Source organism: Vulpes vulpes, chromosome 9, assembly GCF_048418805.1.
Source record: "Vulpes vulpes isolate BD-2025 chromosome 9, VulVul3, whole genome shotgun sequence".
NCBI lineage: Eukaryota > Metazoa > Chordata > Mammalia > Carnivora > Canidae > Vulpes > Vulpes vulpes.
The window spans coordinates 100,942,683-100,966,519 of record NC_132788.1 but is presented as its reverse complement, the minus strand read 5'-3'; the positions used below and the strand labels follow the sequence as shown (position 1 = coordinate 100,966,519).

Genomic DNA, 23,837 nt, shown 5'->3' with positions numbered 1-23,837 from the left:
CATGATGTCACTTAAATTGTTTTGTCTCCTGCATTACCTATATATTGAAAGTTACCTAAAAGGATATGTACCAGCAAGTTTCTTCTATAAGGGCCAGGCAGCAAATATTTTTGGCTTTGTGGCCTTACAGCCTCTGTCACAACTCAACTCTGACATTATAGCATGAAAGCAGCCATAGACAATACATCGATGAATGGGTGTGGCTGTGTTCCAATAAAACTTTATTTTTTTTTGATCTAATAAATTAATTTTTATTGGTGTTCAATTTACCAACATACAGAATAACACCCAGTGCTCATCCCGTCAAGTGTCCCCCTCAGTGCCCGTCACCCATTCACCCTCACCCCCTGCCCTCCTCCCCTTCCATCACCCCTAGTTCATTTGCCAGAGTTAGGAGTCTTTATGTTCTGTCTCCCTTTTTGATATTTACCATAGTCTAAAGGCTGGATTAGATCTCAGTTAGACTGATTTGTTAATAATTCTTTATTGACTAAAAATGGGATGTTGCAAATTCATGACATATCAGGAGATACATAGGTCAGTGCCCACCATTGATGATATTAAGCTTCTTTAATTTCAGATGGTGGCTGTCAGATCTCTACATTGCAAATGCACACTTCAGCCTTTGTAATTGGTTGGCAGTCTTGAGGTGATTCTTTGGTGCTATGGTCCCAGCCTGCTCTCCGAAGCCTTTCAGTCAATGCTTTTAGTGGCCACTTACGGGATATTGAAAGAATCATGCTCTTCTAATTCTGTTGTATTTTTCTGCATCTAGTAGCTGATATTTTAAAGTATCACTATGGATTCATGGATATGTTTATTTAAAATATAATCATGTACAGTCATTTTCCTTGATATTCAAATTGATACAGAATTGGTCAGAGGAATCCCACGGAGAGTTTCCTGTAGGTGTAACTGCTCTAGATTTAGATCTTGCCTAGGCTGCATGATGAAGGTGAAATAATATGTTATCTTGAAATACATTTCACAAAATGTGTAGTAGCTGTATACACCTTTTTCCACAACTCAACTTAAAAAACATAAAGATGCAGATTCTAGTCCCAAGCTCTAATTTTGCTCTGATGAAATTTTTTTCTTCACATTTAAATTTTGTGAAATCAGAAATTGGATCTTCTTGATCTGTTCCCAGCACATATTTTTGGAATAAAAAATTAGTAAGTCCTTAGAAATGGAGAGTGAAGTTGAGGCATGCTATACAGAGACCAACTGGTCTACTTTTCTGTATCCAAAGTGTTTTCTGGGATGTAATACTTCCAGCACTAAAACTGGGAATGTCTTGAGCAACTGGGATTAGTTGTTTACACTATATGCAGGTATGTGAATTACTTTCCTCTCTTATGCTATTTTAGGAAAGTCCTATGGGGCAGGTTTTCCTTATTATATATCATCAACCTGAGGAAGAATTTTTGTAGAAGAGGCTTCTAATGAGATATTCGGTAATAGCTCCTGATTATACTGGGAGTAAGATGAGAGTGTTGTATGCACCAGAAAATCCAAATTTCTAGCAACTGAATGTCAAATATTTCCTGCATACTTTCTCCCACAGTGGTGCCAAGAAGAGTTATTTGTAACAAACATGAAAAAAGCATTTTTTATATTCTTTGTCCAAACGATGGCAGGCAGTATTTTCTTCATTTTCTAAGAGACAAGTTCATCAGGTTTAGCTGTTAATTATAATTCTCCTAAGAAGGAAGGTGATTCTATGTTAGAAAGTGCAAGATGGGTACACAGAAAACTACAAAATATTGTCAAGAGAAGCCTAAGAAGAGAAAAGGTTTTTGTTAACCCGAACATACAAATGCTCAGTATAATTCACATTGCTGGGATTTCCCCTCTGCCCTCTGTGATTCTCTAGTGGGGTTTTGCAGTATTTGTGTATTTGGAAACACTAGGAATGATTGCAGACTTTGAAGAGAAGTCTCCATTCCAGCTTAATACTTATTTCAATTTAATTTTATGACTATAGATACATATTTATTGTTCATCACATACAGGGATGGCATAGAGTGACTTGAGATAATTAATGTGCGGTGACTCTGAGCATTTTTTTTTTTTTTTTTAGCATCTTGTGTAACAGTGTTACAGATCATTACTTCCTGATTACTTGGTTGACCACAGCATCTTTTTCTGTTTATGAGTACTTTGTATTTTGTCACTAAGTACAATTAAAAAGGGATTGCACCCATGTCACACAAAGTGGGTGCTTTACAATTGTGGGGAAAGAGGACAGTCATGTGCAAGGGTCAACATGAGCATATAAATGAATGAAAGTATAAAAAGACCTCCTTTCAAGACAGGGAAGTGCCTTCAGGGGAGTCCAGGTGAAAACAATGTGTGAGCCATCCTAGGGCATTGACTGCTATATACCCCAGGTTGTCCAGTGAGGTAGGCATGAACTTCCCAAGAGGATTGGTTAGTGCTCTGGGAACACTGCAAAATCTTACCACACTGTGTTTGGAGGCATTGGACATGGTCCCACTGGAGAGAGTGTACTGCTCAGACTCAGCTTTGGTTTTCCTGATACCTTTGAACCATTTCTTGTATTGCTCTCGGACCTGCAGAGGCAAAGCATGCTTGGGTCAGCTCATTTGAGGGGACAGAAGAGGGGAGGAGTCCCAGGTGGGAGCTGGGCAGTGATACCTGATGGCTGAGGAGGCAGTACACCAGGAAGATGAAGACACCCTGCAGACTGTTGATGATGGTGAATAGGTAAGCCATGATGTGGGCAGCTGGACCCACTTGCAGGATGCCCAGGCACCATGTGCAGCCCAGGATGAAGAGCTGAGCTGTGGCTTTAAATGTCAGCATCCTGGGTAGGAAGAGAAAGGAAGCTCATGATGCCTGCACAAAGAGCAACACAACCAGAGCTGGTTTCATATCTACTCCATGGATGCTTCTGACTGAGTTGTGATCGACTTTGATCTTTATTGTCAATGATTCCCTAAAAAGAAACACTATTTGGGTCCAGGATGGCATTTTGACTTGGACTGAGGATTATGGTGACACTACAGAATGTGAGTCTCAAAAAGCTCATGATGTTTCATGAAGACCCCCAATTTTATTCGACCAACATTACCCAGAATGTTCTGTGCACCTGGCTTTAGGCTGGGGTCAGGGCATTCAACAAAGACAAGACTTCTATTCTTGCAGGTCTTAAAGTCTAGTGGAAACCCAAAAACAAATGATCACTTATACCCTTTGCAAAGTGAGTTACTTCTGCTCAGGTCCAATCTAGGGCGGTTCCTGTCCTCACCCTCCCCATGAATGAGCCAGGACACGCTTTGCCCAGAATAGAGGTCACTGATTCTCTGCAAAGTTGAGGAGAGCAGAGGACATTCCAAAACTCTCAGATGATGTGATACGTGGATGATGAAGCTGAGTTCACTGGGTGCAAGAGAAGGGGAAGGCAGAGGGCAGAGCATGCATGAAGGTATGGGCATGATGGGGTGGAGTGGTTCTGGAAACTGCTATGTGATTTCCTGAATGCATTATAAGGGTATGCATGTTCTCAGGACCTTTTTCATAGGGCCATAGTAGCAATCCCTGCTTATCAGAACAAAGCTGGTTCTCTCTGCAGCTGAAGTAGTTTATTGGAGGGGTGTGCACAGATGGAATGTTTTTGGCATGGGTGTCAGTAACAAATCACAGAATCTGAGCTGGTGGCCAAGGAGGGCGGTGGCACCTCTCCTCCAGTCCCCTAGGGAGCCCTGTGAGGGACATCAGAGCCTTGGAGCCAGGAGGATAATGCTCTGTATGGGGGGCGGTGTGTACCTCTGACCCATCCTCACCTTGTGTTCCGGAGGGTGGATACATCTCTGTTGAGTGAAGAGAGATTCTTTTTCACAATCCAAAAGGTCATCAGAAAGAAAGCCAAATTTATCTGCAGAAAACCCACAGATATATTACCTACACTCCACATCTGGCAAAATTTCCTCTTTGCTCACCCAACACCTAACCCAGCAGGGAAGATTTGAGTTTCAAAAAGTCCAAGAAAAGCAGACTAAACACCCAGTAGTAACTCAGGCCCATGTCTGTCCCGTAACTTCGATGACCACTTCAATGCAATTTGCATGGGAATTCCGAATTTTAGTCCTGACAGTGCCATGTCTCAGGAAACACCTTAGTCCTGGTTTTACAATGGGAATTCCTGCCTCCTGGGAGCCTCTCATCATTCCTGGGGCAACTGGAATGATTGCTCATCCTGCCTTTAACCCTCCTGATACACCTGGCCTTTGAATGATCCTCAGCTGGGCAGGTGGGCTGCTCTGATATCATGCACTACTCACAGAGAAGATGGTGCAGATGGGGCCAAGGAAGGTCCATATAAATCCCTTGTCTGTGTGGAGCCAGCACCTAAGAGAGATGGAAAGAGATTCAAGAAAATATGGGCCTTGTGGATAAAGGATTAATAAATAAACATCTCCCTCACCTCCTAGTGTTTCCTCCTGCTTCATTCATTATTTTATTATTGCTTTTTTTTAGTTAAAACATTTAACATACCCTCCTAGCAAACTTTAAGTATATAATACACTATTGTTAATGATATGTACTATGTGCTATAGATCTAAACTTATTTATTTTTGCAGAACTACAACTTTGTATATGCCTTTGATGGTGGCAATGGTCATGGGTATTAGCCCCAAACTCATCAGGTTGTGTACATTTAATTACATACATCATTTTACATGTCAATCACACCTTACTAAAGTGGTCTTTAAAAAAGATGAGTTCCTTTCAAAAAGCTCTTCTATGTCTTGGCTCTCAGGTATGCTGGCAGAAATAAATATAATTTTTAAAAAGAAAATAAAGGTATTGATCAACAAATTATGTTCTTTGACAAATATTGACTGTCTCTTCTATGTTAGGATCTGTGCTTGGCTCTGAAGACCCAGTTGGATTAGGGTAGCGTGGTCTCAGTCCTCAGGGGGACATCAGTGATGTGGGAGGATCAACAATTAGCCCTTAGATAAAATCAAGATGATTAGTTTTATGATCAAGTATGAGGAGCTCAGACACCTGCACCCCGATGTTTATAGCAGCAATGTCCACAATATCCAAACTGTGGAAGGAGCCTCGGTGTCCATCGAAAGATGAATGGATAAAGAAGATGTGGTTTATGTATACAATGGAATATTACTCAGCCATTAGAAACGACAAATATCTACCATTTGCTTCGATGTGGATGGAACTGGAGGGTATTATGCTGAGTGAAGTAAGTCAATTGGAGGACAAACATTATATGGTCTCATTCATTTGGGGAATATAAATGATAGTGAAAGGGAATAGAAGGGAAGGGAGAATAAATGGGTAGGAAATATCAGAAAGGGAGACAGAACATGGAAGACTCCTAACTCTGGGAACCGAACTAGGGGTGGTGGAAGGGGAGGAGGGCGGGCGGTGGGGGTGATTGGGTGACGGGCACTGAGGTGGGCACTTGACGGGATGAGCACTGGGTGTTATTCTGTATGTTGGCAAATTGAACACCAATAAAAAATAAATTTATAAAAAAATAAAATAAAATACTGTGTCTAACATGCAAAAAAAAAAAAAAGTATGAGGAGCTATGAGGACATGTAGTTGGATCCATAACTTGGTCCAGAGTATAGGAAATCCAGATACTTGGGAAGGGTTTCCCTGAAAGAACTGAATTGTATTTATGCTGAGGTATGAGGGATGAGTAGGTGTATAGACAAGGTGAAAATTTTGGACCATGGAAGAGATGAGTAAAAAAACACAAATGAAACAACACAGTGAGCCTGCCCCAGTGGTAAGGCTCATGAGTACTACATACTTTATTCCTCTTGAGGACACAGGTACTCACATGCCCACAGGTCAGGCATCTCAAGAACACTCTGAGAGCAATGACAGAGTTGGACTTCAGCCCCAGAGAGGGGAGCTGTGAGTGAGGTGGGAGGTGTGAGGGCCAGGGAGAGGGTCAAACGGACCCAGCAAGAAGCATCAAAGTGAAGCTGTGAAGGGAGGCGTTGGCAAATTGCAGCCTGTGGGCCAGGGTGGTTACCACCTGCTGTTGTAAGTGGGTTTTACTGGAACACACAGTCCTTCCCTCCTGGATTGTCTGTGACTGTTTCTGTGCTCTGATGACAGAGCTGAGTAGTTGCAGCAAAGACCAGAGGGCCCACAAAGCAAGAGGTCTTGATTATTTGGCTCTTTATGGAAAAGTTCCCTGACCTTTATGCTCAACTCCCTAGGGAGGCTAGCTGGCCAGGGCTCGCTGATGCAGCTGAGTACTCATGTCATCAGGATAGGTGTGTGTTGTGAGTGCCAGACTGCATGTGACCAACTCTGCCATCAACCAGCTGTGTGACCTTGGCCATGTTAGTGAATCTCCTTGTATCTCAGTTCCTCATCTGTATAATGGCTTGATACTAGTTTCTACTTCATAGGTTGTGGGGAGATGATTTGAGCTGACACACAAAACAGTGACTGTATATCAGAAGTTGTTTCTAGATCTTAGCTGTGGTCAGTTACTTCATCATGCAAATGACCCCCTGTTTCCTTTAAAATTAGAAGAGAGGGCAGCCCAGGTGGCTCAGCGGTTTAGCGCCACCTTCATCCCAGGGTGTGATCCTGGAGACTGGGGATCAAGTCCCACGATCCCCACGTCAGGCTCCCTGCATGGAGCCTGCTTCTCCCTCTGCCTGTGTCTCTGCTTCTCTCTCTGTCTCTCTCTATCTCTCTCTGTCTCTCTCTCTCTCCCCCCCCTCTGTGTCTCTCATGAATAAATAAATAAAATCTTTAAAAAAAATAAAATTAGAAGAGAGTTTACACAAATCAATGCCATCTATTCATTTCAGTTTTACTTTCTGGAGGATAAAACTGCCCCTTAATCAACGCAATGAATACTATATTAATATATATTTACTAATACATATAAAGCTATTTATATTATAGACTGTATTCATTAATATAAAATAGCTATTAATATAATATACACTTAATATTTATTTTTTTTGTCTTGAATAAAATATTTTTTATTTTTTATTTCAGCCTTTCTGCTTACTTCTCTGACCAATTCCAGTTTTTTTTCAACTCTAGAATATATGTAAAGCCATTCAAAATTGTTAACTAGTGTCCCCGTGGGCAACAATTTACCAACTAGAGTACAATCTTTCTGGAATGCTCCTTCTATATTTAAAATAATGAAATCTAAAAGATTAAAAACCATCACCTCATTTATCTTAAGTAAAGATTAATTTGTAATCATTAAACACCATTAATGTTATATTAATGTACAGCTATTAACATAATGCACAATATTATTTAAGTAGATAATTATTAACATACTTTATAATAAACATTTAAAATAATTACATCCTAATGACTTAAAAACAATTATTTCAGTGAACACAATCTTTCACCAGGTAGATGTTTTTGGAGTGGCCATTGACCTTTTCTCTGCCTATCATGATCTGATGGAATTAAATCATTATTGGTTCTATGATGGCCATGGTCATGCTGGAGAAGAGGACAGTGGAAATTTGCACTTACCGGGTGGGTGTTCCATAAAGGTGAGGCCTGGATGCAGCAGAAATGGCCACAATTACAGCCGGGACTCCGTAGCCCACAGGGAACATGAGCTTCTTCATAAGCATGCTCACACTGGAGTAGTTGACCACTGTCAGGTTGCGTGCAGTGAGGAAGAGGTGTAGAGCCTCCAGCAGCATCCAGGTGAAGGAGGCCAGGTAGAGATAGTGTAAGGCACCCGCAATGATGGAGCACAGCACCTGGGGGAGGAGAAAGGTGCCACCAGGAGTGATTGTCAGAGAGGAGGGTGGCCCCAGTACCTGTTCCATACCTTGCCATTGGAGAGAATGCTCATATATATGGTGGACTTGTCAGGAGAGGATTTGTCTTCTAGTTCGTTAGTCAATGTGGAATAGGCTATTTACCCTTCAAAATATCCCTGGGACCCAATATTATTTTATTAAGATATCAATGCAGCACAGCTCCATGAACTGAGCATCCTCTGGGGCAGGGCAGGGGCTCCTTTGAGACTGTGTCAATACCTTGATCTTGGTCTGGTCAATGGCGATGAGGAAGAGCAGGTGGGCCAGGAAGAGGCAGATTGAGAGCTGCAGGTGGAGGGAGGTGCTGGTGTTCTGGATGGCTTTGCACAGCAGGAAGGTGAGGGCTGCCAGGAGGAGACACAGCAGAGAGAGGCTCAGCCCCATGTAGGTGATCACGGCCAGCACGGGATCATCCTCCTGGGATCCAGCCAAGAGAAGCAAAGACATCACAGTCACATTTCCCTGGTCTGGGGTAATGACTCTTCCATTAAATTTTTTTTTTTTTTTTGTTGTAGCCAAATCAGGAAAGAAGGAGGCAGGTAAGTTTATGTTTTTGAGTAAGTTCCTCCAGGATCAGAATGCTAGAATTTTATGGAAATCTGAACTGATTAACTCAGTCCTTGGAAGTGAGGAGTAAGAGTCCTTACTTAAGACAAAGCTCTGGAACCCCCAACGGCTTATTTTACTTCACAGATCACCTAAGTAAGTCTTTGGTTGTAATCCAGAGGAAGTAACCAGTTCACGTGGCCAGGGGAGCAGGCAAACATAACTCCTAACCCACTTGCACTCACTGGCTTTCCTGGCCCCATTGGACCTCTGCCACCACGGAATCTTTCTTAAGGCCCCAGAGAGCCCCTGTCTACAGGCTTCCTGTCCTGAAGACCCCTGTGATAAGCAGAATTTTAATTTGGCAATGATAGAATGTGTACACACAGTTTCTTTAGTTAAAGCCATTTGAGGTGCTGCTGTGAAAGGATTTTGGAGCTGTAATTCCGGTCCTGTGTCTCTAAGAGAGGGAGTCTATTGTGGGTGGGCCTGGCCTAATCATGTTAGCTCTTAAAAGCTCTGGGCACTCCAAGAGAAGATGCAAAATTTGAGTGTTTGCGGTGAGAGGGCTCCTCCTGCTGGCCTCTGGTTAAAAATGGCAATACACTGTGTAAGAGCCCATGACAGAAGGAATGGATGTAGCCCCTAGGGGCTGAGCAGGGTCCCCTGCTCACAGTTTGCTAGAAAGTGGAACCCCAGTCTTACAACTGCAAGGAACTGAAACCTGCCAGCAACCAGGGAGCTCACAGGAGGACCCTGAACCTCAGAGGAGGATGCAGCTCTGGCTGATTTCAGACTTGTAAGACCCTGAACAGCAACTGAGACACACCATGACTGACTGCTGCTCTGAAGAAACCACAAGATATAAACATCTGTTTTTTTAAAAGTAATAGACATGAGGTGCAGCCCCTTTCGGGACTCTCACCTTCACATCGTAGTGGGCCATGAGGACGGCAAAGCTGCTGAGGTGGGTGCACTGGCAGGTGGTGCTGGTATCTCTACTGTTCACCATTGTGCAGCCTCTGGTGGACCAATGACCAGATCCATTCTGACTGTGCTCCCAGAAGACACAGAACACCTTTTGTGTTGGCCCAGGGGTCACTGACTGTAGGAAAAACATAGGTGGGAGCTGGTGGTTCTGGTGCTCAGAAATGCTTATCCAAAGCTGGCTTGCAAAGGGCTTTCCTGGGGGAATGATGCACTCATGGGGGACCTCCCGCAGAACCTCAAGGCTGAGTTAGGCAGCGAGGCTGTGCCCAGGACCCAGGCTCCTTCCACATCCACAGCCCCATGCCATCAGCACTCACATGGTGGGAGAAGATGAAAGTGACGGGGGAACTGAGATTCTGGGTGACCTTGTTGCTCATAAATGCAGAGATGACATCTGAGAGCAGGACAGGGGAGGCTTCTTGCAGCGAGATCTTGTGTGCCCCATGCAGAACTGCCTGCTTCTCAGGCTCCACGACCAGAGGGGCTTCAGCCAGCAACTTTCCCATCCCTGGAGTGGAGATGAGGCCCACCACAGAAGGGCCTGCAGGACGAGACTGATGTTGATATCTTGCGGTGCACAATGAACCCCGTCCTCCTCAGATGGACTCTTTGTGGTCCCACTAAAGCCCCCTTTCCCTTTACTCTTCAGTTCCCTGTTTGTCACATCCTTTGGCATCTTGTGAGCTTCCTCCCATCTCGGCCATTACCTGAGTCACCAGAATCATGCACCACATCCCAGTTCAACATCATCTTCACCTGATTCTGACTCAAGATGACATTTCTGTCTCCTTGCTCCCACAGTTTCAGGGACAGGTCTGTATGATGTCAGAGTTATATAAGGGAGTAAGTTAGTATTTGTGGCTGTAGTGGTTGGTATAATATCATTTTATGTGTGTATATAGATATGTTTTTCTAAAAATATTTAATACATTACATAAATCTATAATATAGATACTGTATATATAATATAAAAATACACAAAAAACATATAATATATAATATGATGTTGAATATTACATATTGTATAATTTATGGAATGCACACATAATATATAAGTATAATATAGCATATGCATATTTTAGATATCATATGTAATTTTAATATTTTATTTAAATTCAACTTGCCAAACATTATATGATCTCATTCGTTTGGGGAATATAAAAAATAGTGAAAGGGAATAAAGGGGAAAGGAGAAAAAATGAGTGGGAAATATCAGAAAGGGGTACAGAACATGAAAGACTCCTAACTCTGGGAAACGAACGAGGGGTGGTGGAAGGGGAGGTGGGTGGGGGTGGGGGTGACTGGGTCACGGGCACTGAGGGGGGCACTTGACGGGACGAACACTGGGTGTTATTCTGTATGTTGGCAAATTGAACACCAATAAAAAAATACATTTATAAAAAATAGTGAAAGGGAATAAAGGGGAAAGGGTAGAAAATGAGTGAAAATATCAGTGAGGGTGACAAAACATGAGAGACACCTAGCTCTGGGAAATGAACAAGGGGTGGTGAAAGGGGAGGTGGGTGGGGGTTTGGGGGGACTAGATGATGGGCACTGAGGGGGGCACTTGACGGGATGAGCACTGGGTGTTATGCTATATGTTGGCAAATTGAACTCCAATTAAAAAAACCATCACAAGAAAATAAAACTATAAACCAATCTGTTATGAACATAGATCCCAAAATCATCAATAAAATATGAGGAATAATTTTATGCAAGATTGCTCAAGACTTGTACATAGAAAACTGTAAACCATGTTCATGGGTGGAAGATTCATTATTATTATGGCAGTAGTCCTCTCAGAGACGTACAGATTCAATGCAGTCTCTAGCAGGATTCCAAAATAGTTTTAATTATTTAATTTTGCAGAAATGAAAAAGCTCATCCTAATCTTCACAGGGCATTGCAAGTGGGCCAAATACTGAAAACTATCTTGAAAATGAAAAACAAAATTGGAGTACTTACACCTTCTAATTTCAAAACTGATTACTAACCTACAGTAATCAGAACAGTAGGGCACTGACATAAAGAGAGTCACACAGACCAGTAAAATAGAATTGAAAGTCCAGAAACAAACCCATACATCTCTGGTTCATTAATTTCCAACAACTGGTGCCAAGACCCTTCAGTGGAAAAAGAGAAGTCTCTCAACAAAAACTGGCACAACAAGTCCTGGCACATCTGGCTGTCCAAACACAAAAAAGGAAGCTGGAAAAATTAATTCAAAATGAGTCAAAGACTTACATTTAATTTTTTAAAAATTTATTTCATTTTTTAAAATTTAAATTCAATTTAATTAATATATAGTGTATTATATGTTTCAGAGGTAGAATTTAGTGATTCATCAGTTGCATATAGCACCCAGTGCCCATTACATCAAGTGTCCTCCTTAATGCCTATCATCCAGTTACCCCATCCCCTACTGCCCTCCCTTCCAGCAACCCTCAGTTTGTTTCCTATAGTTAAGTGTCTCTTATGGTTTGTCTCCCTTCTTGATTTTATCTTATTTTATTTTTCCTACCCTTTGCCTAAGTTCATTTGTTTTGTTTCTTAACTTCCACATATGAGTGAAATCATAAGATATTTTTCTTTCTCTGACTTATTTCACTTAGCATAATACTCTCTAGTTCCATCCATGTTGTTACAAATGGCAAGATTTCATTCTTTTTGATGGCCAAGTAATATTCATTGCATACATATATATACATATATATACAAACCACATTTATATAATATATAATATATATATATAACATACATATACAAAACACATTCTCTTCATCCATTCATCTGAAAGACCTACAATTTATGAGGTAAAACTAGAACACTTCGGAGAAAACACAGGTGTAAATCTTCATGGCCTTGGATTTGGCAATGGATTCTTAGGTATGACACCAAATATCCATTTCGCAAAAGAAAAAAAACCCCAGAGAAAATGAATTTCATCACAATGGAAGCATCTATTCATTAAAGTGAAAGACCATTGAGAAAGTGCAAAGACAATCTATGGGAGTGGGAGGAAAAATTAGTGGATCATATGTGTCATAGAGAGCACAGCTGAACTCCAATGTCCATAGCAGCAATGTCCACAATAGCCAAACTGTGGAAGGAGCCATGATGTCTTTCAATAGATGAATGGATAAAGAAGATGTGGCATATATATACAAGGGAATACTACCCAGTCATCAGAGAGGATGAATACCTACCATTTACATTGACATGGATGGCACTGGAGGGTATTATGCTGAGTGAAAGAAGTCACTTGGAGAAAGACAGTTATCATATGATTTCACTCATATGTAGAATATAAGAAATAGTGAAAGGGACCATAAGAGAGAGGAGAGAAACTGAGTGCGGAAAAATCAGAGAGGAAGACAAACCATGAGAGACTCCTAACTCTGGGAAACAATTAAGAGGTTGCAGGAGGGGAAGTGGGTGAGGGGGGTAGGGTAACTGGGTGGCAGGCATTAAGGAGGGCACATGATGAGATGAGCACTAGGTGTTATACTTATGTTGGCAAATTGAATTTAAATAAAATATAAAAAATAAAAGAGTCTACTATCAGAATACATAAAGAACTCTTACAGCTCAACAACGAAAAGCCAAATGAATTAAAACATAGTCAAAGGACTTGCATAGACATTTCTCCAAAAAAGTTACACATATGTTCAACAATTTACAGAAAAATATGTGAAACATCATTAATTATCAGAGAAATGCAAATCAAAACCACCATGAGATATCCCCTGACATATACTGAAAAGACTATAGGAAAACAAACAAACAAACAAAAAACAAAAAAACAAACAAACAAAAACAAAAAAAGGAAAGTACCAAGTGTTGCTGAAGGTGTAGAAATTGGAGCCCATTGCTGGTGGGGATGGAAAATAATTTGGTGGTTCTCAAAATGTTGAACATAGAATTACCCTATAACTCACAAACTCCAATGCTAATTGTGTAGCCCCAAAGAACTGAAAACAGTTATTCAGCCAAAAAACATGAACCCATATTCATAGTAGCACTATTCACAATAGTTGAAAAGTGGCAACAAACTAAATGTTCATCAGTGCATGGAGGGCTGAACAGGTGCTATATCCGTATGCAATGGAATATTATTCAGCCATAAGAAAGAATGAAACACCGATAGAATCTACATCATGGATTAACCTTGAAAACATTATATTAGGTAAAAGAAGCCACACTATGAAGCAACATAGTGTATGATTCTCTCTATATGAAATGTCCAGAACAGGCATAGAAAACAGACCAGTGTGGCCAGGGATTGAGGGAGGGGAGAAATGAGGAATGACTCCTGAAGGAGGCACAGTGTTTACTTCAGGGCCGATGAATATATTTTAGAAGTACAGGTGATGATTACAACTTTGTAGTGTACTAAATGCCACTGAATTTGGGCACCGAGGTGGCTCAGTTGGTTGAGCATCTGACTCTTGATTTCAGCTCAGGTCATGATCTCAGTGTCATGGGAGAGAGCCTTACATCAGGCTCCTTCTCAACTTGGAGTCTGCTTGAGGATTTTTTCTCTCTCTGTCCCTCCCCACTGCTCTTGCCTTCTCTCTCCCTCTAAAATAAATAAATAAATCTTAAAAAATAAATGCCACTGAATTGCACACTTTGTTTAAAATGGAGAATTTTATGGTACATGAATTTTACCTCAAATAAAACACTTAAATATCAGACTGTATTAAATTCATATTAATCCAAATTAAATAAATTGGTTTCTTGGGAAGCCATTTCTCTTTTCTCTTAAATTCTTCACTATCATTAATTCATCTGCTCATAATTTATTTTGTATTAACATGTATATTAGTTATACTTTTATTCATTTCCTTTTTTATTGAGGTATAATTGACATAGAACACTATACTAGTTTCAAGTGTACAACATAATGATTTCTTATTTGTATATATTGCAAAAGGATCACCACAGAAAGCCTAGGTAAGATCTGGCACCACACAGTCAAAAAATTTTTTTCCCTGTGATAAGAACTTTCAAGATTTACTCTTGTAGCAACTTTGAAATATGTAACATCATATTAGTAATTATAGTCACAATGCTGTGCCTTACATCCCATGGCTTATTTATTTTGTATCTCCTGACCTCCTTCACCCATTTAGCTCACTGCCCACACCCACACACCGCACGAATGCCCTTCTCATCCCCACCGCTGGCAACCACCAATTTGTATGTATGAGCTTGTGTTTGTGTGTGTGTTTTTTTAAAGATTCCACATATAAGTAAGATCACATGACACTGTCCTTCTATGACTTATTTTACTTAGCATAATTTATTCATTTCTTTTTAACCACTTTTTAAAAGTTGTTTATAACTGTAACACTAAGATACAAGTATGGTCTCTCTGCTCCAGTGAGATCGGGCAACAAATGAGGTGGGGAACGGGTAGAGCAGGAGCCCGGTACTTACCTGTGCCTGCAGATGCATTGAAGGTCAATGTCCCATTGGACAGGGCCTGGCTCATATTTCTCAGGGAATTCTCCAGGCCAGTGAGCAGATTAGTGGCCACACGGTGTTGCTCTGAGCGAGGCAGGGCCTTCAGGTCCTCGGGGGTCTCCAGCAGCTCATCCACCCCCTGTATGAGGTCCTGGGGGAAAGCAGCTGCTGAAGTAGTGATTCATGGGCCAGGCAGACTGCATGAAGAGGCTTTCCACTTAGCCTCAGAGTAAAGATCCTAGAGACTATCTATTTGGGGGATCAAAGTGGCATTGTTTGGGATATGCTGGGATTACCCCTGCAATCCAGCCACTCATGGTCAATCCTACTCATGAATGCCAAGGATGACATCAACCCAAATTCCAGGAATAGTAAGAGGAAGGGTTGTAAGTGCAATTAGGTGTCTAATAGGGAGTACAAATACTTGGATGTTTGCTTTTCCTGTCCACCCTGGGAGAGGTGGGGCCTCAGAGAGCCTTGATGGGATGCCTCCAACTTGTTTCCCCTGGATTCTGGTCTTACCTGGATGGTGTTCTCGACAAAGTCTGGTTTGAACTCTCTGTGTAGATCTTGGACTCTTTGAAAGAAGCGAGAGAGTGTCTGGGGAGAGAGGAGATGAGGAAGTCAAAGAGCCTCAGTGTGGGTCCTGAAGCTTGAGGAAAATGGTGGCCAGGCAGGGTGAGGGGCTCATGCTTTAAGGAAGGATTTCCTGTCTTATGGTCCCTGCTGGGGCCACTCACCTGGCTCTTGATTCCACGGGGTGGAGTCCAGGTGGGGAAAAAGATGCCTGCAGGGGATAACGGTGGTTCACTAGGTGTGAGAATATCTCTGAGTTTGTGTTGAGGGGAGTGGTCTGGGGATAGGTAAGGCTAGGTAAATTCCCAGGTGGTCACTTGGTTATTTAGGGACCCTAGTTTGGGCATATAAGCATTAGGAAGGCCCTATGTCTCCTCCCTGTTGAGTGGGTGCCTTTTCTTATTTATACAGAGATGCACTATGGGTCAATGTGGTGGCCCAGATGCTCAGCTATCTAGGTGTGGATGGAATTGGACTGAGTCCTCCCTGTCTTTAGCCCCAATGCCCTCAGCTTCCCTGGGCAGCTTTCAGCCAAGGTGAAGAAATCATGGCCATCTGTGTCCTGGCCTGAGCATTTGGACAAAAGCCAGAGTAGGTCTTCTAGGGAACCATGTGCAGGGAATGCCACAGTTCCCAATCAAGATCCTGTCTGGCTCCCAGTGATGGTCTTTGTTTTAATTCCATCACGGCAACTGCTTACTTGCTGGTGTTCAATGATAACTTCCATTGGTACCTCTTCTAGATGAAAACCTCTTATCATCCAGCTCTCCATGTGTGTATGGGGGTGGATCCTTGTTATCCAGCTTAGGCTTGACACAACATCCTTCTGGGTTCTGGTCATCTGGTCTGCTCGTAGTATTATGAACTGAAATTATTTGGGACAGTCAGGGTAAGCTTTGTGCAGGGAAATAGTCAGAGGCTGGGTAGCTAAGAAGGGGCACCTGGATGTCATAACTGTTGGCCAGGGAGAATGCTGGCCCAGGAAAGGGGGATGGCCCTCTCATATTCCCATTGCAGTGTTTCTGGATGGGGTTCCTGGGTCCAACATGGCCAGGAAGTCTGAGGTTTCCTGGCATGGCTAAAACCAAGTAGGCTCTGCAGGGGAAAGGTCTAATCCTGGCAGTTGATGATGATGAGAAGGGATTTTGCACTGGAAACAATATCCTGTGAGTTCCTGAAATATCTTTTTTAAAAAATATTTTATTTATTTATTCATGAGAGACACACACAGAGAAAGGTAGAGACATAGGCAGAGGGAGAAGCAGGCTCCCTGCAGGGAGCCCAATGTGGGACTCGATCCCAGAACCCTGGGATCACAATGTGAGCCAAAGGCATATGCTCAGCCACTGAGACACCCAGATGCCCCAGTTTTTCTGAAATATCTTGAGTGCCATCCTTTTTTTATTTTACAAATATAAGATAGCAGGGGGGCAAGGGGATGCTTTAAAGTGACCCTCTTCAGAGGTCTCTGAGCCCTGGGCTTTAAAGCTGGATGGGTGACTGGGTAGGTGCTGAGGATGGCTGTCTGATGCCTGGAGAAAGTGGAGCAGATTAAGCCTCATGGATGAGGGTATGGAAGATGGGGAGGTTCTTACCTTGACACGTGTTCTCACTCTCATCCATGAACATTGTTGCCCCAGAAGCAAGCACATATCCTGGGATGCACATGCAGTAGTAGCTCCCTTCTGTGTTCTGACAGTCTGCAAACTTTCCACAGGACACTGTTGGGGGTGGTCCACACTCATTGATGTCTAGAACACAACAGGGCAAAGGGTCACCTCCCAAAGGTGTGAGTTCCTACAGGGCAGAGGCCTACCTCCAGCCTGACTCTGCCAACAGGACTGGAGAGAACTCAGTTTGCAGGTGGCATTCCTGGAGCACGTCTGAGCTGGAGCCAGCCACTCTAGAAAGTCTGCTGCCTGCTCTGCTCATCTCTACTCTCTGGCTGGGCCTGAGGGCACCTAGATTCAGACACTCTGCTGTACCATGACGGGGGCTGGAAGGAGATCTGCATCCCCTTCTGCAGGCCTTGTAGGGAGGATGGAGGCACTGAGTCCCTGTTTGCACTACTGGGGATGTAGGGGTGGGTTCCAGTCAGGGTGACTAGTGGCACTGAAGGCCACTCTCGATGCTGATTTGGTGAAGGGAGTCATGGCTGGAATCTGTCCAGGATAACACTCATTCACACCTGAGGACAAAGCCCGGTGGTCAGGCCCCTGCCCATTGACAGCTTCTACCTCTGATTACTCACTGTGACCCTAGTAAATCCCACAGTCTTTATTACCTGCTACTTTAAGCTCCCAATGTCAGGCATTTTTAAGGTTCTCCAAGATGTCTCTGTGGGAGTCATACTATCTCCACTCCGGAAGGATGTCCTCTCTTATAAAAGACATTGGGGATGTGAAATGAAGAAGCTGCACACAGCTAAGCCATTGGGGATGTTTTCTGGCATCTTATCTCTACCTGTTCTTTAAGCATGACAGGAAAGATATCCATAGCCAGATCCTCTTTTAGTAGCTCAGGGACTCACAGAGCTGGGCCTCCACCCCACCCCACAACCTTGAGGACAGGTATCTCACCATTGCCACCATCTAAAAAGAGGAGAGGGCATTCCAATTGCCCAGATGGGGGTGAACATGAATGGGTCAGGTGTGCATCTTCCCACATCTGTCATGTCCTGGTGCTATGGTCCCATAGCCTGGACCTGGGGCCTTAGAAGGAGGTCCACAAGTTCTGGTGGGAAACTGCTCAGCATCATGCTGAGTCCTTTCAGACTCTCAAAGTCTTGTTCCCTTGATTGGAATGTACAAGACCAAATATTCTGTCCCTGCATTCTTACTCATTTTTGTGTCCATGGTTCTTATAAAACTGTTGCTGTATTTAGCCAACAGTGTCCAGCCTCAGCTCTTTGAGTCCCTGGGCTACTCAAAGGGGATGGTTGAGAATGAGGTGCAAGGTGTGGAAGGCATGAGGACAGGAAACCCCTCAAACAGATAGATGTGAATCCAGAAAGGAGCTGGGATCCAGTTATATTAGCTGCAGGATCTCCTCAGCATGATCACCCAGCCATGAATCTCCATGACAGACACATGTGCAAATGCATCAAGACTGGCTAATAGTCACGATAATATCTTTTCTTTTTTAAATCTGGTAACATCTTCTCCCCAATGACACATGGATACTTAGAAAACAAAGAAAATGTGAAAAATAAGAACAAAGAAAATCAACTGTAAGTCTACTACATGGACCATTGGATAATTTAGGTTATTTTTTTCCCTTTGCTTTTCAAACATATCAGGAACATTTTCCCTTGTTATCAATAAATATGCATCTAAGATGATTTTGAGTAGAAGAAGAATATTTCTTGGTGCAAAAATTGTACATTTCCCCTTTTCTCCACTATTTTTTTATTGTTGTAAAATGCCATAACATAAAATTTACCTTGTTAACCATATTTAAAGCATATAAATTTCTTTTATGATCTTGCATTCTTGAAGAATAAAAGCTCTTTTGTTTTAGACCTTGATCTAGGTTCTATGACCTTATTAATTGTGCCTTTGGATAAATCAATCTCTTTGAGCCCAATTATGATCTTTTAAAAAGATGAAGGCATAAAATTCATAGAAAAAAACATGGGATAAGCTCTTTAAAATTGGTCTCGGCATAGATTTTTTTGGATTTGACTCCAAACACAAAGATAAAGAAGTGGGAACACACCAAACTAAAAAGCTTCTGAACAGCAAGGGAAACCATCAACAAAGTGAAAAGGCAATCTATAATTTAGGAGAATATATTTGCAGATCATATATCTGAGAAGTGATTAACATTAAAAAAATATAAAGAACTCATTTAACACAACAGATAAAACCTAAACAACCCAACTTAAAAATGGGGAGAAGATCTGAATAAGCATTTTCCAAAGACATCCAAATGGCCAACGGGTACATGAAAAGGTACTCATTCATTTCATCATTCATCATCAAGGAGATGTGAATCCAAACCATACTGTGATATCATCTCACAACTGTTGGAATGGTTATTAAAAAAAAGTTAAGAAATAACAAGTATTGGTGACAAGGTGGGGAAAAGGGTATCTTGTGTCCTGTTGGAAGGAATGCAAATTAGTGCAGCCACTGTGGGAAAAATTCTGGAGGTTCCTCAAAAAATTAAAAATGATTCAGTAATTTCATTTCTGGATATTTATTTGAAGGAATCAGACACTCACTTGAAAAGCTATCCGTGCCCTTGTGTTCATTGCAGTTTTATTTATACTAGGCAAACAATCTGTTTCTATCAATGCATGAGTGGATAATGAAAAAGTGGGTGTATTTATACAGGGGAATATCACTCAGCCATAAAAGAGAAGGCAGTCCCACCATTTGCAATGACATGGATGGATCTTGAAGGCATTATGCTAAGCGAGACAAGTCAGACAGAGAAGGACAGATGCCACATGATTTCACTTATATGTGGAATTTAAAAACAAACAACAAACAAACTAGAACTCATGGAGAGAGCAGATGAGTAAGTACAGGAGGTGGGGAGGGGTTGTTTGGGTGTGGGGGCGGGGTGGGAAGAATGGATGTAAGTGGGAAGGAAAAGCCATGCTAACTGCTTGTTTCATGGGGCTGCTGTGAGGAGCAAGCTAGGAGGAGAACCTGAGCTTCTAGGCCCTGAGTGTTTCTCTCCTCTTGTTGCTTCCACTACTTCTCTTTCCTTGCGCTATGAGAATCATCACAATAATAACAGCAGTGACCATGATAATAGCTTGTGTTTGACAGTCTGCTCTGCACTAGTCTTTACCTGTTATTTTTTTATAATAAATTTATTTTTTATTGGTGTTCAATTTTCCAACATACAGAATAACACCCAGTGCTCATCCCGTCAAGTGCCTCCCTCAGTGCCCATCACCCATTCACCCCCACCCCCCGCTCTCCTCCCCTTCCACCACCCCTAGTTCGTTTCCCACACATGTAAAGTTTAAACCTCACGTCATCCGTGGGGGGTAGGTACAATGATTATCCCCAATTTACAGGCAAGAAAACTGAGGCATAGAGAGGAGAAATAATTTCTTACATGTCAGGTATAATCAGTGGTGAGCTGGACCTTGAACCCACGTAGCCCAGCTCTGCTGTGTAAGCTCTCATCACTCTACCTACTGATCATGAAAACCTGATTGTCCACTTCCCTCCTACTCTATTTGCTCTGTCATCTCTTTTCCTTGTTGAAGTGCTGGGTGCTGCTCTCAGTGAGGCTGAGGGCTTGAGGTGTCCCCCCACTCCCCCTCATCTCAGCTAACTGTGTCTGTGCCCCTCCACCCTCTCAAGCCCCTGTACCATCACAACTGTCCAAGCGGCTGGTGAAGATCTCCCCAGACGAAGAACTGAAACCCGGAGAGCAGCGACAGGCGGTGGCATTGACACATGTGGATTTCAGAGGGCACCACGGAGCACAGTCTGTGGGGGCAGAGACTGTGGGAACAAAGGCCACAGTCAGAAGGCTCAAGAAATGGAGGGAGCTAGCTGCCAGCTTGGGGGTCCAGGAGTAGAGCAGAGGAGGGTAGGGAAGGGATGGCTGCCATTGGAAGAGCTCAGGAAACTCTGGATATTTAGGGAGGAGGAAGCAGCTTCTCTTATACCCAGAAGACCATCTGTGAGCCTTATCTGTGGAATAAGATTCTTTCCCCACTGCTTGTCGGTGAGACAATCCAAACCCCAGCATGCTCTCCTCAGCTTATGTCACCAATGGAGCTGGCTGGGCAGACTCACCTCTCAGTTTCTGTACAGGTCCCAGTGTCAACAGCAGCAGCACCAACATCCCTGGGGAAGAAAAACAGATGACAAAGAGAGAATAGTCAAGCTCCAGTTTCAACCAGTGTCTGCATGGTCATTGCATCCTGAGGGGTGGTTCTGCCTGTAGCCCAGGCTTTCCAGCAGAATCCACAAGCCTCCTATAGTGAACACAGAACAAGACTCAGCCTGTCTCCTCCATCTCCCTGGACTCCCTGAGAAGTCAATCAAGATAACCATAGCCTTTATGGGACCCGAGGTGCTACATGTGAGAGGACAGAGAACACACAGACAGCTGATGTCAGAGACACAACCTAGAGACTCCAACCTCTCCCAAAGAAAGGGAGTACATCTTGAAGGAGAAACTCTTCAAATCCAAGTGTCTTGCCCATATGCATGTTCTGTGTTCTCTGGCAATAGCAGAAATATGCCTGGAGAAGGCCCCGTGCTCTCTTCTGTGGTGAGTTGGTGCCTTTTCTATTTCATATGGAGCCTCTTATGGGAGAATAGTGTGGCTAGATCCTCTGCTGTCCACGTGGATGGAAGTGGCCCAAGCCCTCTTACTCTGTCAGGCCTAGTGCCCTCAGCTTCCCTGGGTGGTTCCCAGGTGGAGTGGGGACATCATGGCCACCTGAGTCCCAGCCTAAGGACTCGGACAAGTCCAGGGTGGGCCTTTCTGGGAACTGAGTACAGGGGAAATGCTGCATTCCCTACCAGGACCTGTCATGGTTCCCAGAGATGGCCTTTGTCCTGACTTTCCCCAGGTGGATTCTCACTGCCTACATAACTCTTGGACTCCTGGTTGTCCTGGTGGGACAGTAAACTCCCATCCATGCTAACTGTGAGACTCCAGCTTCTTGGAGATAGCCAAGAAACACACCTGAACCAGGCACTTTAAGGGGCTTGAGGGAAAGAGTCAGGAGAATGAAGGTGATGCCAGATATGCAAGGTCACTTGGACAGTGAGCACCAGGGCTGTAGTAAACAGTGGGGTTGAGATCCAGTCAGGCAGCTTTGGGGCAGTGAATTTGCCTTTTCTGATTCCCATGAAGGAATCATCCAGACTAAAAGAAAGTGGTGAGAATTTGCATCTGAGAAAGATCAGTGGTGGGTGGGGGCAAGTGGCTGAAGAGCGGAGCAGGTGCTGATGGGTGAAAGGTGGCAGATGTTTCTGTGTTCTTGGCCCTTGGCCTCCCACCAGGGATGCAGACCTGTGGGCCATGCCAAGTAGGGATCAGCCTCCATCTTCTGTCTCTGAGTGGTCTGGGTCAAAATAGGGCCTGGGTTGACCTCCTTGGAAGTAGGTCAGGTGTCTGGCAATAGTACCCTCTCTTTCCATCCAGTCCAGATGGCAGCCTCCTCCATTCACCTAAATCTCAGAGTATGTGTAGGGTGGTCCACATCACTCTGCCCACCCACCCTTGTACAACATCTTCCAGGTCCTAGTCATCTGCCCACAAGACTGTAGACTAAAATTATCAGAGAGGCTCAGGGAAGAGCCTTGCATGGGAAACTAGAGACAAAGGCCAAGAAGCTGTTCACAGTGCCAGGAGGCATCTTCTCCAGGCAAGGTTGTTGGCCAGGGGCAGGGCTGGTCAGGAAAGGTAGGCCCACCTTCGAATTTCCTCCCTTCCCATATTTCTGAACAGGGTTCCTGGGTTCATTCTGGCATGGCTGAGCCTTTGTGGATTCTGGGGAGGGGTGGGAAGGTCTCATCTTGGCTGCTACTGATGAAGCAGAGGAAGACGGATATTGCACTGAAACATAACATGCTGTAAGCTTGTGAAGTATCTTGAATGCTACCCTGCTGTTTTCTGAAAATAAAGTGCCACGTGTCAAAGAAGATGTTCTAAGACTGTGTGAGTGGCACGTTGGAGGGATCTGAGCCTTGAGGTTTGGAAAGGGACAGGATACCAGGTAGATGCCCAGGGTGTTCTCTGATGCTTGGAGAAAGTGGGCTGAGTAATCTCAAACCACAGGGATGAGGAGATGGAAGGTGCAAAGTCATTCTTACCTTGACACATGTTCTCACTCTCATTCCTGAAGGTTGTCTCAGAAATAAGCTCCTGTCCTGGGCCGCACATGCAGTACTTCCCATCCATGCCCTGGCAGTCAGCATAGGCTGCACATGACTTTCTCAATGATGGTTCACACATGTTGATATCTGGAATACAACAAGATGAAGGATCACTTCTCAAAGGAATAAGTTCCTACAGGGAAGAGGCCCTGGTCTCTAGTCTGACCCCATGATGAAGGTTGGAAAGACACAGATCCTAGGCAGCACTCCTGGGGGAGATCTCAGCTAGAGCCAGCTGCTCCAAAATATTGCTTTCTGCTCTGCTCATCTCTGCTCTCTGGCTGGATTTGAGGCCCCCTAGATTCAGACACTGCTGTGCCTTGCATGATGGGGACAGGAAGGAAGGCCACTCTCCTCTGCAGGCCTTGCGGGGGTGGACAGAGGCACTGAGTCAGGCTCCAGACCCTCCTCTGTAGTGCTGTTTGCACCACTGGAGACCTGGGGTGGTGGGCTCTAGTCAGGGTGACAGTAGCATAGAAGGCCACCCTTGAAGCTGAGGCAGCTTAGGGGCTGTCCAGAGTGATGATATTTATCATTTGCACCTGATGATAGAAACAGATGG

General features: G+C 43.5%; 1 protein-coding gene across 8 annotated transcripts in view; it reads right to left on the bottom strand.

Moving 5' to 3' along the window:
* Positions 1-204: 204 nt before the first annotated feature.
* LOC112908104 (adhesion G protein-coupled receptor E2-like) overlaps positions 205-23,837 on the bottom strand; it is a 32,778-nt gene continuing 9,145 nt past the window's right edge. For 4 of the 8 annotated variants that reach the window (XM_025983516.2, XM_072721366.1, XM_072721368.1 and 1 more), the window contains 18 exons: positions 23,213-23,362; positions 21,179-21,229; positions 20,747-20,881; positions 17,006-17,161; positions 16,144-16,275; positions 15,575-15,621; positions 15,357-15,434; positions 14,808-14,985; positions 10,073-10,180; positions 9,683-9,906; positions 9,301-9,480; positions 8,049-8,246; positions 7,531-7,766; positions 4,308-4,374; positions 3,810-3,901; positions 2,662-2,830; positions 2,466-2,576; positions 205-1,703 (listed from right to left, as the gene is read on the bottom strand). In XM_025983516.2, coding sequence (XP_025839301.2) covers positions 1,689-1,703; positions 2,466-2,576; positions 2,662-2,830; positions 3,810-3,901; positions 4,308-4,374; positions 7,531-7,766; positions 8,049-8,246; positions 9,301-9,480; positions 9,683-9,906; positions 10,073-10,180; positions 14,808-14,985; positions 15,357-15,434; positions 15,575-15,621; positions 16,144-16,275; positions 17,006-17,161; positions 20,747-20,881; positions 21,179-21,229; positions 23,213-23,362 — 2,327 coding nt within the window. In that variant the 3' untranslated portion in view covers positions 205-1,688. The remainder of the gene's footprint in view (positions 1,704-2,465; positions 2,577-2,661; positions 2,831-3,809; positions 3,902-4,307; positions 4,375-7,530; positions 7,767-8,048; positions 8,247-9,300; positions 9,481-9,682; positions 9,907-10,072; positions 10,181-14,807; positions 14,986-15,356; positions 15,435-15,574; positions 15,622-16,143; positions 16,276-17,005; positions 17,162-20,746; positions 20,882-21,178; positions 21,230-23,212; positions 23,363-23,837) is intronic. The other 4 variants (XM_072721371.1, XM_072721372.1, XM_025983518.2 and 1 more) reach the window with 1 other exon arrangement.